The 14,280-nt window shown below is 57.1% G+C and overlaps 1 protein-coding gene across 1 annotated transcript in view; it reads right to left on the bottom strand.

Annotated features, from left to right (window-relative positions):
- Positions 1–2,194: 2,194 nt before the first annotated feature.
- TNS1 (tensin 1) overlaps positions 2,195–14,280 on the bottom strand; it is a 44,606-nt gene continuing 32,520 nt past the window's right edge. Inside the window, exons 18-28 of the mRNA XM_050899709.1 lie at positions 10,950–11,124; positions 9,413–10,281; positions 7,950–8,036; positions 7,156–7,287; positions 6,636–6,728; positions 6,012–6,089; positions 5,838–5,909; positions 5,590–5,758; positions 5,273–5,341; positions 4,888–4,920; positions 2,195–3,821 (exon numbers count right to left, since the gene is read on the bottom strand). Coding sequence (XP_050755666.1) covers positions 3,677–3,821; positions 4,888–4,920; positions 5,273–5,341; positions 5,590–5,758; positions 5,838–5,909; positions 6,012–6,089; positions 6,636–6,728; positions 7,156–7,287; positions 7,950–8,036; positions 9,413–10,281; positions 10,950–11,124 — 1,922 coding nt within the window. The 3' untranslated portion in view covers positions 2,195–3,676. The remainder of the gene's footprint in view (positions 3,822–4,887; positions 4,921–5,272; positions 5,342–5,589; positions 5,759–5,837; positions 5,910–6,011; positions 6,090–6,635; positions 6,729–7,155; positions 7,288–7,949; positions 8,037–9,412; positions 10,282–10,949; positions 11,125–14,280) is intronic.

Genomic DNA, 14,280 nt, shown 5'->3' with positions numbered 1-14,280 from the left:
AAATCAATGCCCGGAGGCTGGGTTGGGTTTTTCTCCCTACCTGGTTTGTTTTCCATGTGTGGTTTGACCAGGGGGCAGCCAGCAAATGTTGCATCCAGAGCAACCCCAAACTTTGCTCAGTGTATCTGCTTAAACCCATGAGCCCCCCATCTCCACTGGCAACGAGGGGCTGGCAAAGACCGTGAGAGGAGTGCATCCCATCAGCAGATGATGACATGGATCATCCCCCAAAATAGCTCCCAGGGGAGCAGAGCTGGAGGCAGCCCTGTTGAATGGGAACCCCACATTTTGCATGTTGCAGGCACTACTGTTTGGGACAGGCAGCAAACAACGTCCCCGGGGAGCATTTCCCAACAGACAGCAACATCGACAGCAAAGGGAGGACGGGTGGGAAGGGGCTTCTCTGAAGAACAAACCGACACAAAAAGGGCACGTACAATAAATTTACACACGCAAAAAAAAAAAATATATATATATATGTGGGGAAAAGTGCGTTTTTAAGGATATCTTTGGCAAGAATATATGCAGTTCTTTGTGCAGGAAGGAGGGATGTGTTTGTGTGTGTGTGTGAGCGAGGGCGAGAGCGAGAGATACCATCCGGCTGCTGACAACGGCAGTGTGATTACAATGAAACATATGCTGGGCTTAACTAGCGCAAGCTCGAATCTCAAATACCATGACTGCATTTAAAAACTAAAGAAAAAAAACCAAAGAGTCTTTTCTGTCCCTTTCGTAAGGAAAAAATATCAACACTAGGTCCCCGCCAGCCCCGGGACCTGGGCGATCCTCAATGCTGGCTGACGGTCTCTCCTGGGGACAGAAAGTGTAGTTACACCTAAAAATGCAACTTAAAAAAGGAGCTAAAAGGGAAAAAAAAAGTGCCTTTAAAGGGAGCTATTAAACACCCGGCTACATCATGGGAAGGTGGTTAGCTGTGTGTTAAAAAAATAATATAATCATCAGACAATTTTGTTAGTGTTCAAGATTTGGATACGGTCTAAATCTTCAGCTAGTGGGTTAGTGGGGAAGCCGTGAGCGGCTCAGGGCCCAAAGCAGGCGTGACGCTATCGGCAGGTATCTGCTGAGGTCGGCTTCTACGCAACATCTCTGGAGTGCTTAGATCTGCTTCATTTGTACGGGGAGAAAAAGAGAAATGGGAGTTTCAAGCACCGGTTTCCGAGGCAGCAGATTAAAATAAAAATACATTATTATCATCTCTTTTCTTAGCAGTGAGAAAACCAAGTCTGAAAAATAGAGGCTTTCAAAAATATATCTTTATATATCTATAAACACAGTGTTTTCTCTAACCGGTGAACGGCAGGGTGAGGAGATTACGGGTGAGATTGTCTCTCATCTCGCTTGAATTTCGCAGAAGGAGGGAATCATTTTTTGGAAACATCAAAAATTAAAAGGTCTCCGCATCCATGCGGCTAGGGAGCCGGGGAGGGGGAAAGCCCCCCCGGAGCCCCTCTGTCTCACCGCCGTCTCGCAACCAACTCCTCGCTATGCATCCTTTCATGCTCGCTTCAGTACATCAGTACAGCCTCCAGCCGTGCCAGCCCCCTCCGGGTGCCCACACTGCTCGCTCCCCCACGCACACACACACACGCACATGCACACCGGTCACACGCATGCCGCCCCGACACGGGGGGGCCCCCGCGCCTCTTCCCCCATCCGTATTTTTCCTTGCTCTGGATTTTCTTTTAACGTGCAGGTGTTTCCCCGGGGCAGGGGAAGGGGGGGGAGGCAGATATAATGGGGGAGATATGATATGCAGAAAGCAACATGGCAAAAATAAATATTTTTGGAGTGTAAGTGTAACCTTTTTTTCCTCCTTAAAATTTCGTTAGCTTACAGTATTTTGTCAGTACAGCTCGCATATATATTATAGCTATCAAGGCAAGGGCAGTCCGAGGGAGACAAGCTCTCGGGGGGGGGGGGGGGGCACTGCTATGTTTCTAATTTTTGCCCCCAATAGACTATCTGGGCCGCTTTGCACTTGAAGCTCTTGGGGGGGATATTTGCAGCACAGGGCTCAGCAATGACCCCGCGGCTCCAGCCGGACCACTCCCCCTGCCCCAAACCTGCACATGTAACCGAAGCATCCGCTGCCCCCTCCCCGGCACCGCAGGGCTGGGACCTCCGCCTGCTGCCCCCCAACCATGATCCCCCGCCCCGCAGTGGCACGGGGGCCCTTCGCCCCTCTCACCCCCCAGCTGGCCCTCCTCACCTTCCAAAGCAAAGGGAAAAGCCGACAGCACCGAAGCCACTGCAAAACTACAGTGCATTCGGGGGGCATGAGCCTCCAGCCAGCCGGTTTTGGGGGTACATGCGTGCCGAGCAGGGTGGCTCTCGGAGGACCTGTTACCTCCCCACTGAGCCAAAGTTGCCCAGCAACTGCAGGTCCTTTCCTTTTTTATTTTATTTTTTTTTTAAATTTTCTTCCTTCTTTTTCTTTTTTTTAACGTGGCCTCCAAAATAAAAGGAGAAAAAAGCGCCTGAGTTACTTGTAGTCATTCGCCTTTCGTGCAACTTGAACGTCCATGCAATTTAAAAACTGCTTGCATGTCTCAAAAGAGCAAGATAGGGGTAGCCACGGGTCCACTGCTTTGCACAGGGAACCCACCTGTGCCAGCATCCGCTATTATTATAATTATTATTATTATTATAATGTTTTTCTTTCCTTTCTGTTTTGTTTTTTTTGTGTCAAGAGAACGTGTGACAGGCCGCAGGAGAAAACTGCCAAAGAGGACTAGTGACGGGAGGGAAAAGGGGAAGACGGGAGAGGAGGCGACTTTCTGCATCCTCCAGGGAGGTTGCTGGGGAGCGTCTGCCTTCCCCAGGCGCGGGGCGGCAGGAGTCCCCCCACACCTCCTTCCAGGCTGGGGTGCACAAGCATCCCCGGGGAGGTGGGGAAATGCCGTGACCCCCCTCTCCAGGTGGACTCACAGCGGCTCACCTGTGACCGGCGCTGGGCTCTGGGTCAGTAACGGAGGTCAGCCCACAGCCAAGCTCCCCGGGGACAGCAGGGTTCAGGACCAAGCCCCCCCACGCCCCCAGCAAGGTGCCAGGTGGCCAGCAGGTTTCGGGAGAAGCGCAGGGGCCGGTGAGGACCCTCTGCTGCAGCCAGGCAAGGGAAGGTGTCTGAGGGAATCTCCTCTGGTGTCCCACAGACCCAGCCCACGTCGTTATCTCCTACGGGTCATTTCAAACACACAGTAGACGTTCACTGTTGGAGCTGCTGGGATGGAGCTTCTTCCATGGGTTTTGCTGGTTGTCTCTTTTTTTTTTTTCCAGATGGAAAACACCAGTCATGGTCCCACATTCAGTCCCAAGTGGATATCACTGCTCGGGACCACGATGTCGAAAGCTGGGAACATGCCTCTCACTGCTGCCTTCACTTTGGTCACCTTCCCTGCGATGGAACATGCATCCTGTCTTGTGGCTCTCTTATGTAGGTGCGTGGTTTTGGTTCCTCTATGTGTGTGTTTGGCTTGTGTTGAGTTTTTAGGGGTTTTGTTGGGGGTTTTTGTGTTGTTTGCTGTATTCCTCCAAAATTCCAACCCTTTTCCCCCCCCGATTCACTTCCCTCTCCCACAATGCACTTCCTCACACTCCTTCTCGGATCAGCTCCAAGTCCTTCTCCAAAATTCAAGAATCACCCGCAAGCGCCAGCTCATCTTTTCTGGCCAGAGCCAAGCATGACCCTGGAGACAAAGTTGACGATGGCTGCAGCCGGCTGGTCTGGGTCGAGCTCAGCAAAGAGGTGGCAGATGTTGTCTGTGGTGCTCCCTTGCTTCCTGGCGACGAAGCCGAAGAGCCTGGGTGGGAAGAAGGCAAGAGGCTCAGCAAGGATTGCCAGCGTTGCTCACCCAAGGAACACCACCACCCTCTTCCAGCATGGTCTTGTCCACCTTCCCCTCTTTAACATCCATCTCACACAACACAGAGGGCGACATCCCAAACCAGCCTGCATGAAGACCCATCTATTCTTCCCTTTGCTGCAGTTTGTTTGAAGGCCAGCACTGCGTTTCCATCATCTCTTGGCCAAAACCCTCTTTCTCTGGCCATCCCTGCCACCCTCCCCTAGACCGTCCCCAAGAAGGGACCTTCCAGATGATCACAGCATTGCCTTGGTTTGGGTGATGACTCTTGAAACCACAGAGGTGTGATGGGCTGGCCATTGAGGTAGACCCTGTATGAGAGGAAGGCCATGTGGGGACATGGGGAGCTGGGTGAGACCATACGGTTATTTCTGTCTGTCTCTCCCCTGATGAATAAAATGTCCCTTTTTTTTTTTTTTTTTTTTTTTTTAATTAGAACGTGCAAACTCAAGTTATAAATACGGGGGAACAGAATGTGAGACAGGCCCAGGCCGTGGCATTTCTAATTGGGGAGGGGAAATATCCCAGCAGCTGGACATCCTAATAAAAACCCCTTCGCTAACACAATGGCTAAAATTAGGGGAAATTGGCCCCTGGAAACGGGCTCAGCCAGCGGCCCTGTGCTCCCATGGGTCAGGACAGGGAGGACAGTAGGAAAGGGAAGAGAAAGACGGTGGCTCACACGCCATCAGCATAACCCCCGGCTCTGCTCCATGAGCTGGCTCCTGCTGACTCCACTGGGAGAGTTTCCAGTAAGACCAGTTCAGCAAGGGCCATGCCTGCTCTGACCAGGAATTTGGGGCTGAAAGATGCTTCCTGAGTCCCCAGGACCATGGTCTCATGCTTGGGTGAAACGCTCCTGCAGCAAGGAGCTGAGCCCATCTCATGCATGGCCAAGAGGCTGCCCTGCATGAGGCATCTCCCAGCCAGTGCTCAAACATAAGCGGGAGCCACCCCGACAGCAGCTGGGAGGAATCAGCTGGGAAGCACAGAAAGTACTTACTTGGCTGGGCCGCTGCCATCAGTTTTAGTCCACCTGCAAGGAGAAGAGGAGGTGTGAGGGATGGTGCCTCCTGCACCCCACAGAGAGACGAGGCGTGATGGGGGCCACCGCACCAATGCTGGAGGGCCAGCCTGGCTTTGCACAGGCTTGGCTCTATGGAAAAAAACTGATGTACCTCTCCCCCAGCATGAAGATGCTTGGAGACACCAAGAAGTCACCAGGAGAAGCTGGTGTTGCACCACAGTATCCAAGGGGACCTTCCATCCCTGCCCTCCACAGGAGCAAGGGGGACAGAGCAAGCAAAGACCCTGCTCCAAGCAGCCCAGGAGCCTGGGGGAGGGAAAGGGGCAGGGGACATGTGCTTCCCCCAGGTTAGGGCACTCACTTTCGTTCCTGGGGGTCCAGGTCGCAGAAGGTGACAGTGTTGAGGGGGTAGTGTCGTCGGAAGAATAATCTGAAACACAAGGCAGGGAGCGTCAGGGCCAGAGAGCCCCCACCTCAGCCCCACCACAGCCCAGCCCCACCGGCATAGGGGACACTCCCATAGGTCTCCCCTAGGATGCTCCAGGAGTCAAGGACAAAGCCCAGCGCTGCCCATGACCAGGTTCATGCCACGCCAGGGACATCCTTCATCAACACACTCCCTGGATCACAGCCCCATTGGCTTTGGGGACCCAGCGACATGGCCATGGGGGCTCTTACTTCCTCTGGTTGTCGGTTAAGGTGATGCCTTGTGCGGAGACTTTGAAGTGGACGATGGTAGCAGTGGGCGTGGGGTCGGCCACCAGCGTCTCAGCAACAGCCTTCGCAATGGCCTGGGGGCCCGTCAGCGACTCCATCTCCACCGAATTGATGAAGAGGACATTGCAGGCTGGAAAGGAAGACAGCAGGCGTGGGGTCAGCCACTGCTCTGAGCCATATTCACCCTGCAACAGCCCCTCTCTACTCACCCGCACCCTGTTTGAGGAGGTCTGTGGCCGAGTTGGTGGCCGATGCGGCGTCTTTCTTTTCCTCCATGGGATCTAGAAGACATGGGATGGTTACTGCTGCTCCCTGCTTGGAAACCTACCCTGTCCCCGCAGGCTGTGGGGGTGGATGCAATCCCTTCTGGTCCTGGCTCTTACCTCGGTCAGGAATGACCAGCTTGCAGGGCAGGGCCAAGGGCATGATGGAGTGCTGGTACACCAGAGCTGAGAGACAGCCTGGGGAGAGAGGGGAGATGGTCAGTGCAGGGCGGGGGACACAGGTTTCCCCAGTGTTAGGTCGTTGTTGCTCCAGGTGGATGGGAACAGGCTTTTTGGCGGGTTTCTTTACTGTGGTCCTAATGCCACACGTGGCAATTCCTCTCACTGAAACGACCATGCCCATGGAGGGCTCAGGGAGGGGGCAGAGATGCCGGGGCCACCTTAGGAACAATGAATGGGGCAGAGGTCCTCATGCAGCGCCTCGGAGCACATTAGCCATGGCATAAATGGGACAAGGGGAGCCCCTGCCCTCCACCCTGCCCAGCAGCATCATTTGTCCTACACGTGTGTGCAGAAAGGTACGTACCTGTGCATATAGGCACATTTGTGTGCACTCATGAGTGTGCATCACCCCAGAGGCTCCAAATGCCCACAGGACTTGGTTACACAGTAACAGAGGTGGGGGCTCTCCCAGACACCCAACAGCTCTGCTTTGGTACTCCAGCAAAGGCAAGGCTCTCCCAACCCAACCCCGCCTGTGGGAAACACACTGGGGGCACTCACCAAAATTGGGCTCATTGGGGCATCCTTTTAGTTTCACACCCCGCGGGCTGGTCTCGATGAGGAAGTGCCTCACCAACTCGTTGGTGATGTCTCCTGGGAAGAGACAGGATGGTCTCACACCAGAGCCACCCTCCTCCTACTACTACTCTGCAGTCCCACAGGGAAACCAGTGTTCCAGCTCGAGGAGCTCCTGCCACTCCGCACACCCTCCTCAAATCTGGCCCTTTGCACAGGGTCGACCCCAAGCCAAGCTCCCCCACGGTGTTGGTGGGCTCGGGAGGCTGTGCCCATTTCACCACGCCAAAGCCCAAGATGCAGATGCCCCTGAGCCCTCCGCAGCTCAGGGCAGAGGGTGTCTGGTGCTTCCCTCTGCCCTGGGAGGGGAGGGCTGGGAGGGAGGGATCCTGCCACATCAGCACATACCCAAGGGCACAACTGGCTCAGCAGACCCAGCTGCCCGCTCGCCCCGGCTGAACGATGGAAAGCATCTCAGCGTGGGATGGAAAAGGGCACACAATACCTTTCTTGTTCTGCTGCATGACCGTGGGAGGCGGAGAAGCTACTTTCATGGCAAGGCCATAGGCTCCCCGGAAGGAGTGGCTGTCTCGGATGATGAAAGCCCCTGGCTCCCTGTCCTTCAGCAGTGCGATGGCTGCAGGAGAGAACAGCAGACCTCAGAGCCAGCATGGCAAGAGCCGACACGCCCTCCGAAACCAGCACATGTGGGTCAGGATGGGGCACCCCGGCTCCATGGCCTCGCAGCCGGGCACTGCAATGTTACCATCCCCCCTGCACATCTGGATGGGAGTCTCGAGTGGGTCTGCGGCTAGGCAGGGGCTCATCTCCCTGCTGCCTCCGCTGCCCTGGCATGGGTATCTCAGAGCATCCATTCCCACCCAGCCCAGCTCTGAGCAACTGAGCACTAGAGAGCAGGCAGAGACCAGGGACCAAATGCTGGGACCTTGCCCCCTCGTTGTTCTCCCCTCTTATTTTAGCTATGTCTCCAAGACCCCTCTGAGCTCTCTCAACTCAAGATCTGGGTGCTTTGCACCCCAAACTGCATAGATCCACTGCACACTGCGGGGACCGGTGCTCCTCCACCAAGGGGAAGGTTTGGGGAGCCCACATCATGCAAGCCTGCAGCTGAGCTGGGCTTCAACCCCGCTCCACAATGGTCTGAGCATCCACAATCCACCTTCACTCCTAACCCAGCCCCTAAGGGAAATCCTTGCTAATCCCTGTGATCCCACATACACCCCAACTCCCGACCACGGCTCACTCAACCGTATCCTTCGCCCTGTGCCATCTACGCACCCTGCTCCCTGGAGATCTCCGGTTTGTACCAGTACTTGGAAGTGTCCTGCACAAACTTGACGTTGGCACGAGTCTCAGGGCTGATGTCTGCAAGGAAGGGAAAAGAAGGCAAGGAAAAAGTTAAAAGATGCTGTATCTAAAATTCCACGAGTTTTTAGCAAATCTGGCTAAAGCATTAATACCTCCACCTCCTTTCAGCCCCAGCACATTGCTTTAACCTCAACCCAATCCTCCATACCTAGGAAGGCTGATCATCACCTGGAGCTTATGGGGCTGCTGGGCATCTAAAGATAAATCCAAGCGCAAGGGCCCCTGAAGGGCTGTGCATCAGATGAGCCTCTTTGCCATACAGCCAGAGACAAAATGGGAATTCATCATTTAAAAGGGAGCTGGCCAGGTGAAATGAAAGCTGTTGGAGGAAAGAGATATGTCCAGAGGGTGGTGGGGAGATCCTCTGACTTCAGAGGACCTTCACAGCTCTCCAATGTTCAAGATTTGGCTCGTCCATCATAAAAATAAATTCCTTCCCTTATCTTTGCTCCGTGCAGAGGAACTGGACAGCTCGACCTACCCTGGGAAAAGCAGCCCCAGCCCCAGGCCGACCCTGCCTCACTCAGTGCCCATCAGTGGCACAGCCCCGATGGGAGCCAGTCCTCTGGCTGTGAAGCTGTCACTTTGCTCAGGCAACGTTTCCAACCACCTGCTTTCCAAACACAACGGAGCAAACAACCCGGAGGGCCAGATAGCATCTCTGCTGGAGACGTGTTATCAGCGCTCTGCAATCTGGTCACCTTCGGAGAGGCGGGGGGCTCGCTCCCCTCCCCAGCTCGCTCGCTAATTGTTACAGATTTTAATTGCTCATGCTTCCCCACTGGGAAAGGTCCCCAGCCATGGCGAGTTACGGGGCTGGGGCAGGTGCCAGCGTGCCCACAAAGGGCTGCCTGCTCGGCAGTGAAACCGGATGGGCAGCTGGAGCCACTGCTGCCCTGCGGCTTTATTCCCCTGGTCCTATCGGCCCAATCTTGGCGTCACTGAGGTGTCCCGTAACGGGAGCCGGCAAAGGCGTTCCAGGCACGGCGGCACCCGGGGCATGACACACCATTTGAAATGAGGAGGCAGCGCCGCAGCGGGGTCTCAGCGGGGTAAAGCCCACCGGGAACGGGGCCAGGAGGTCAGTGCATCCCCACGGCAGAGAAAAGCCGCCTCCGGGCGCTTTGATCTCCCCGTACACAACGCTGGGTGCTGTTTACGCCAGCGATGCTGGGTCAGTGCTTTTCCTGTTTGGATTTGCCAGAAAGCGCAGGAAATGGCCTGAGCCCCGGCGGTGCCGCCGGTTTGCAGATGGGCAGGAGTAGTAAATCAGGATGCAGCTGCAACCCCTTCCCCGCTGGCCGACGAGGAGAAGGAGGGGAGAGCCCTGGGCAGGGCGGGGGGACATGAGGACCTCTGAAGGCATCCCTTACCTGGCATGGACAACTTGGAAAAGTCCGGCAGGGTGTGGGAGAAGGTGACGGTGCTCCCGCTGCTGGGGCTGGACATGCCGCTGGAGAGGGGCGAGGACACCTTGCCATTGACGGTGGCGTAGTTGGGGAGGCTGTTGGAGCGGTCCCCGGCCGACATCCGCCGCTTCTCAGGCAGCGCAGGCTGCGGCGTGGGGCTGCCCTGGCGGTAGGCGGCCGAGTCCGGAGAGGAGGAGTGCGGCGTGCTCGTGCCGGGGTAGTACGCCGGCGAGACAGGGAAGGACGGTGTGGACGGAGGCTGGTAGCCGGAGGAGCTACTCTGCCGAGACAGTGTTGGCCGCCTCTCCTCGGGGCTGGGGTAGCCGTACAGGGGGCTGCCGGGGGGCACGGCTGCCACGGCTTGATGCCTTGCCAGGCTGGGGCTCCCTGGTGGGGCCACCAGGTTGCCATGGGCCGCCACAGTGTGTCTTCCCAGCCCGGGGCTGCCGGGAGCGCCACTCATGCTGGGGTTGATGGCTCTTCGCCCGAAGCCGGGGCTGGGCGGTGTGTTGGTAGCCACTGTCCGGTGCAGGGTGCGGGGGCTCCCTGGCAGGACGTGGACCCCTACCACGTTGACCTGCGGCTGTGGCCGAGCTTGAGGGTCCGGCTGGAGGCCGGCTCGGCCATCAGGGTAGTCGGGGCTGGCGTACGCCGAGCCTGGGACCCCACCTTGGGCCATTGCAAAAGAAGATGGAGACGAGTTTTGGTAGCTGCTGTGAGCAGAGGGCATCTGCGAGCCAACAGGCGACCGGTAAACAGGCTCGGCTGAGGTGTGGGGAGGTGTAACTGTGCCGTGGGGGCTGCCCTCTGATGGGTAGCTGCGGAGGGAGGCCCTGAGGAGAGATGAGAAGGAAGATTCAGCTCCACCACTCGTTCCTGCTGCTGGCTGGCACCCTCCTGCGAGTGGTGCACAGGGAAACTGAGGCACGGCGCCAGTGAGCTGCTCAGTTGTTCAGAGGCAATGGTGGGATGGGTCCTGCCAGCTGCATGAAAGCAACTAGAGGCAGCTTTAGTTCCACCATGCATCCCAATTCCCTCTCAAAATATGACTTTCTGGGAGACAGAGCCTTTTTCCAGCTCCTCTCCCAGCAAAACACCCAATTCGTTCCTCCTTGCCAGCCTTGCCAGGCTGGGCTGGTGCAGGACACCTCATGGGCAGGCTGGAGAGGGAACAGGGACAATGGCTCCATCGCACCACAGGGGACCAATGCTCAGCCTAATCCAGGGCTAGGGGTTAGCACAGACCCCATCCCTCCTCCTGCCCCAGGGGCCAGGTTCTCAGCAAGATGCTGCTGAGGTCCAGTGACCACCAAGTGACCACCAGTGACCCAGCTTTGTGTCCTCAGGGCAGTGAGCTGCATGGTTGGCTGGGACCCCCAAATCCTGCATGGGGAGATGGGGGTCCTTGCAAAGGCAAATTCAATGTGGGAGCAAGCCTGTGCACCAGGCAGGGTTTGACCCCAGCCCCACCAGCCCCCAAGACCTGCACCCACTGCCTTACCCGTCCACGCTGTGAATGGGGCTGCTGGTGGAGATGGGGCTGGGGGCAGTGAAGGAGTTGGCGAAGGTGCCATTCCTGGCGGGCACCTCCAGGTCCCCGGGCTGGGCAGCGGGCAGGCTCCCTCCCCTGCCCGTCGTGGCCGTGCGGGCCACCGACTCGACATAGCTCCTGGGCTCTGTGGCAAAAGAGAAGGGGAAATGGATGAGCCCACAGCTTGCATGGCAGGGGAGCTATGCCCTTCCCAGTATCCCCGTTTCAGCCAGTGAAGGTGCTTGAGCTGAGCTCCTCCAGCTGCACGTTTCCCCCATTCCTCTTCCCCAGGGGTTGTGCAAAAACACGTCTGGCTCATCTGGGCCTTTAGGTTGTTCCAAGGGATGCTGAAGACCCCAGACAGGGCACAGGGAGAGGGGTCGTGCCCACCCCTTTCCCTAAGGGGACCAGAGCACACGGACTGCGGCCCCTTCCTGTGCCACAGCCCCTCCATCCTGCTCTGAGTCAGCATCCCTCCCCGCCTGGGACGCCACACAGTACATGTCGTGCTCCCTGCTCATCCCCAGCCCCTAAAAATAGAGCCGGTGACTCTGCCCAGCCTGCGCTGACTCACACGGGACTGACAACGGTGCCCTGCGGTCCCTGCCCTGCATGGCCCACCTCTGCCAGCCATCTCCAGCAGCAGACCAGAGAGCAGCTCCAGCTATTTCCACTGCAGCATCCAACACTCTCACTCCCAGCCCGGCTTGAAACCAGAGCCCATGAGCACAACCAAGAAAAGCAATTTTCCTTTGGAGCTGCCGAGCTGCCCCGTGCCAGGAGCAGCAGGCTGGGCTGGCCGTCACCAGCCATGGCAGCTGCCAGACCCAGCCATCCCTCCTCCCTTGCCCCCTGCCTCCTGCTCCATCCAGGCTGGTCCCCATCCCTACGATAGCCTCCGCAGCCCCCAGCCCCCCCGCAAAAGCCGCACCAGAGGAAGGGGCTGCAGCTTCAGCCCCATCCCCCCGTGCCCCTGCAGCCGTGTCACACCTCGGCTGGCACGTGTCGCTGACTGCCTCTGTGCTGGGGCACAACACCCTAAACGAGACCCGCCGGCGTCAAACGCTATGGGCCGGGCATCCTTGCAGGTCCCTGGCTCCAGGCTGGCCATGCCTGACGCGGCTCCGCAGTAGTAATTAGCATGACAAACACTATTATTATTATTATTATTATTAGTCATAACAGCCAGGCTCCAGCTAAGCCTGCTGGCAAGCCGGCACGCTTGCAGCCAGCAACGCCAATGCACAGCTCTGTGTTCGGTGCCAGACCAGGGGGTTGCAAGGAAAAAGACTGTCACGTGTCCCCCTCCTTCCCCCGCAGCATCTCTGTGCCCCGTCCGCCTGCAGGCAGGGAGGAGGAGTCCATCCCTTGGGCTGATCTCCCTGCCCAGCCCTGCTCAACCACTCCAGGAAAGATCTGAGCCAAAACCAGACCGAGGACGTCAACACGGGCTGGGTACCAGCATCCAAGGCAGGACACGTGGCTCTGAGTGACAGGGACGAGGCACTGCCCAGGAGGACGCCCAGGGCAGCTGCAAGAAACTCATCGCCACTTAGGTAATTAAACTAATTTCACAGCTACTCACTTTTCCCCCCCAGCTCCCCACCCCAGACTAAAATTAGCCAGACAGTACATATGAGTCAGCCTGCAAGAGGTTAAGACCAAAGGGCTGTGAAAATGCCAGCCCCTCCTGCAAAGGTGGGGGCTGAAGCAAGGCAGGAGCCGGGGGGCTCAGGGAGGGGGGGACAGCATACGTGTGCCACAGCGAGGTGTGTGACCATGGGCACTGGTTTGAGTCATTTGGTTCAATACGGGGAAAAAGGAAGAAATTTAAAAAACTAGGAAGTTTCAGGCAGGACTTTTTTTAGGTTGAAAAATCCGATCTTGCTTCCTGGTGTTTTCTTGGAAGAGGCTCCAGAGACGGGAAGACAGTGGGAGAATAGAGAGGCTGTGAGTCACCAGGGAGGTGGGCAGTCGTTCGGGAATCCCGAATCTGAGCAGGGCTGCGCTCCGGCCAGAAATCCCCAGCGTTGCAACTGTGCTGGGCTGTTTTAAAGCCTCCTCCTCGGAGGTGGCAGCCAGGCCCCGAGCTCCTGCGCTGCCAGAGCATCCCCCAGCCCCAGGCGCAGCCCACCCATGCAGGCTGGGATCTGCTGAGCAGAGCCCAGAGGGGCAGGGATCCTCAGGTGTGCGGCTGAGTGCAGAGGGTGCTAAGCCAAAACACTGGTCCCTTCTCAGGACTGCAGATTCAACCCCCCCAAAAACCATCATGTTGTCAGAGAGGATGAAGCAGGGCAAGAGGCTGGTGGTGGCCACTCGGCCCGGCCAGCACGGGGTCACCAGACATCCTTGCTCTGGGTCAACCATCATGCAAGCGGCTGGAGTGCCATGGGAACAGAGAAGCAATGCAGCTTGAGCTCCTAAGGGTTTGGTGGGAAGGAGGGGAGAGGTGTTGTTTGGGTCTTTGGAGGCTTAAAGCTGGACAGAAATAGTAAAGCTGGGGGGGGACTTAGGAGGGAAAAGCCTGGTTTTATCCCAGCTTTTCTTTCTTTAATGTACCCAAGAAGCCATCACTGAAAAATCAGCTCTGGAAGCAGAACATTTTCTTCAAGGAAACACTTTCTCCAATATTACGCAACATTCAGATTTGGGCTACGTGCATTTTGAGGAACTCCCAGGGAGAAATGCTGATGGCTCCCAGGGCCACAGGAAGCATCGCAAACTCGCCGAGAAGAGACATCCTCTCCTCAAAACCCGTCTTGAACACACAGTTCCCCATCCCGGCCCCGAGGGCCCAAAGTTTCATTAAAGAAGAAAGCAAAACCACCCAACAACTGTTAGATAGCAGGCAGCACTCTGGGGAATCACAGCCGCTCCCAAAGCCTCTGTCCCCCCAGGAGACATGTCACCCCAGAGCCCACAGTGCCTCCTCCATCAGCACAGCCACTCCCGAGCTGACGTCCCAGGTCAGCCCCATCCTCAGCATCCCCAGAGAGGCGCAGCCCAGGGACGGGAGAGGTGGGGGGAATTTGGGCAGCCTCCTGGCTGGTGGAGGATATGCCCTGGCTGCTGGCGCTGTGCCGCTGCCCGTCCGGCTGAGCCGGCAGCACGCTGGTGGCCTCTGCGCCTGCTGACCTTTTGTGCTGCACTTTGGTTTATTTTCACTCTGAACGGCAGCGGGAAAGCCAGAAGGGGGGGGGCAGGAGCCCAAAAGCAGGGCTGCTGCTCCCAGCCCTCCGCCAGGCTCATCCGAAGCTGGCCACAGTGTGCCAGCATCCCTGGCGTGCCGCTGGCAAGGATG

This window comes from Gymnogyps californianus, chromosome 7 (assembly GCF_018139145.2).
Source record: "Gymnogyps californianus isolate 813 chromosome 7, ASM1813914v2, whole genome shotgun sequence".
NCBI classification, from domain to species: domain Eukaryota; kingdom Metazoa; phylum Chordata; class Aves; order Accipitriformes; family Cathartidae; genus Gymnogyps; species Gymnogyps californianus.
The sequence above is the reverse complement of the archived record's forward strand: the minus strand, read 5'-3'. Positions and strand labels throughout refer to the sequence as shown.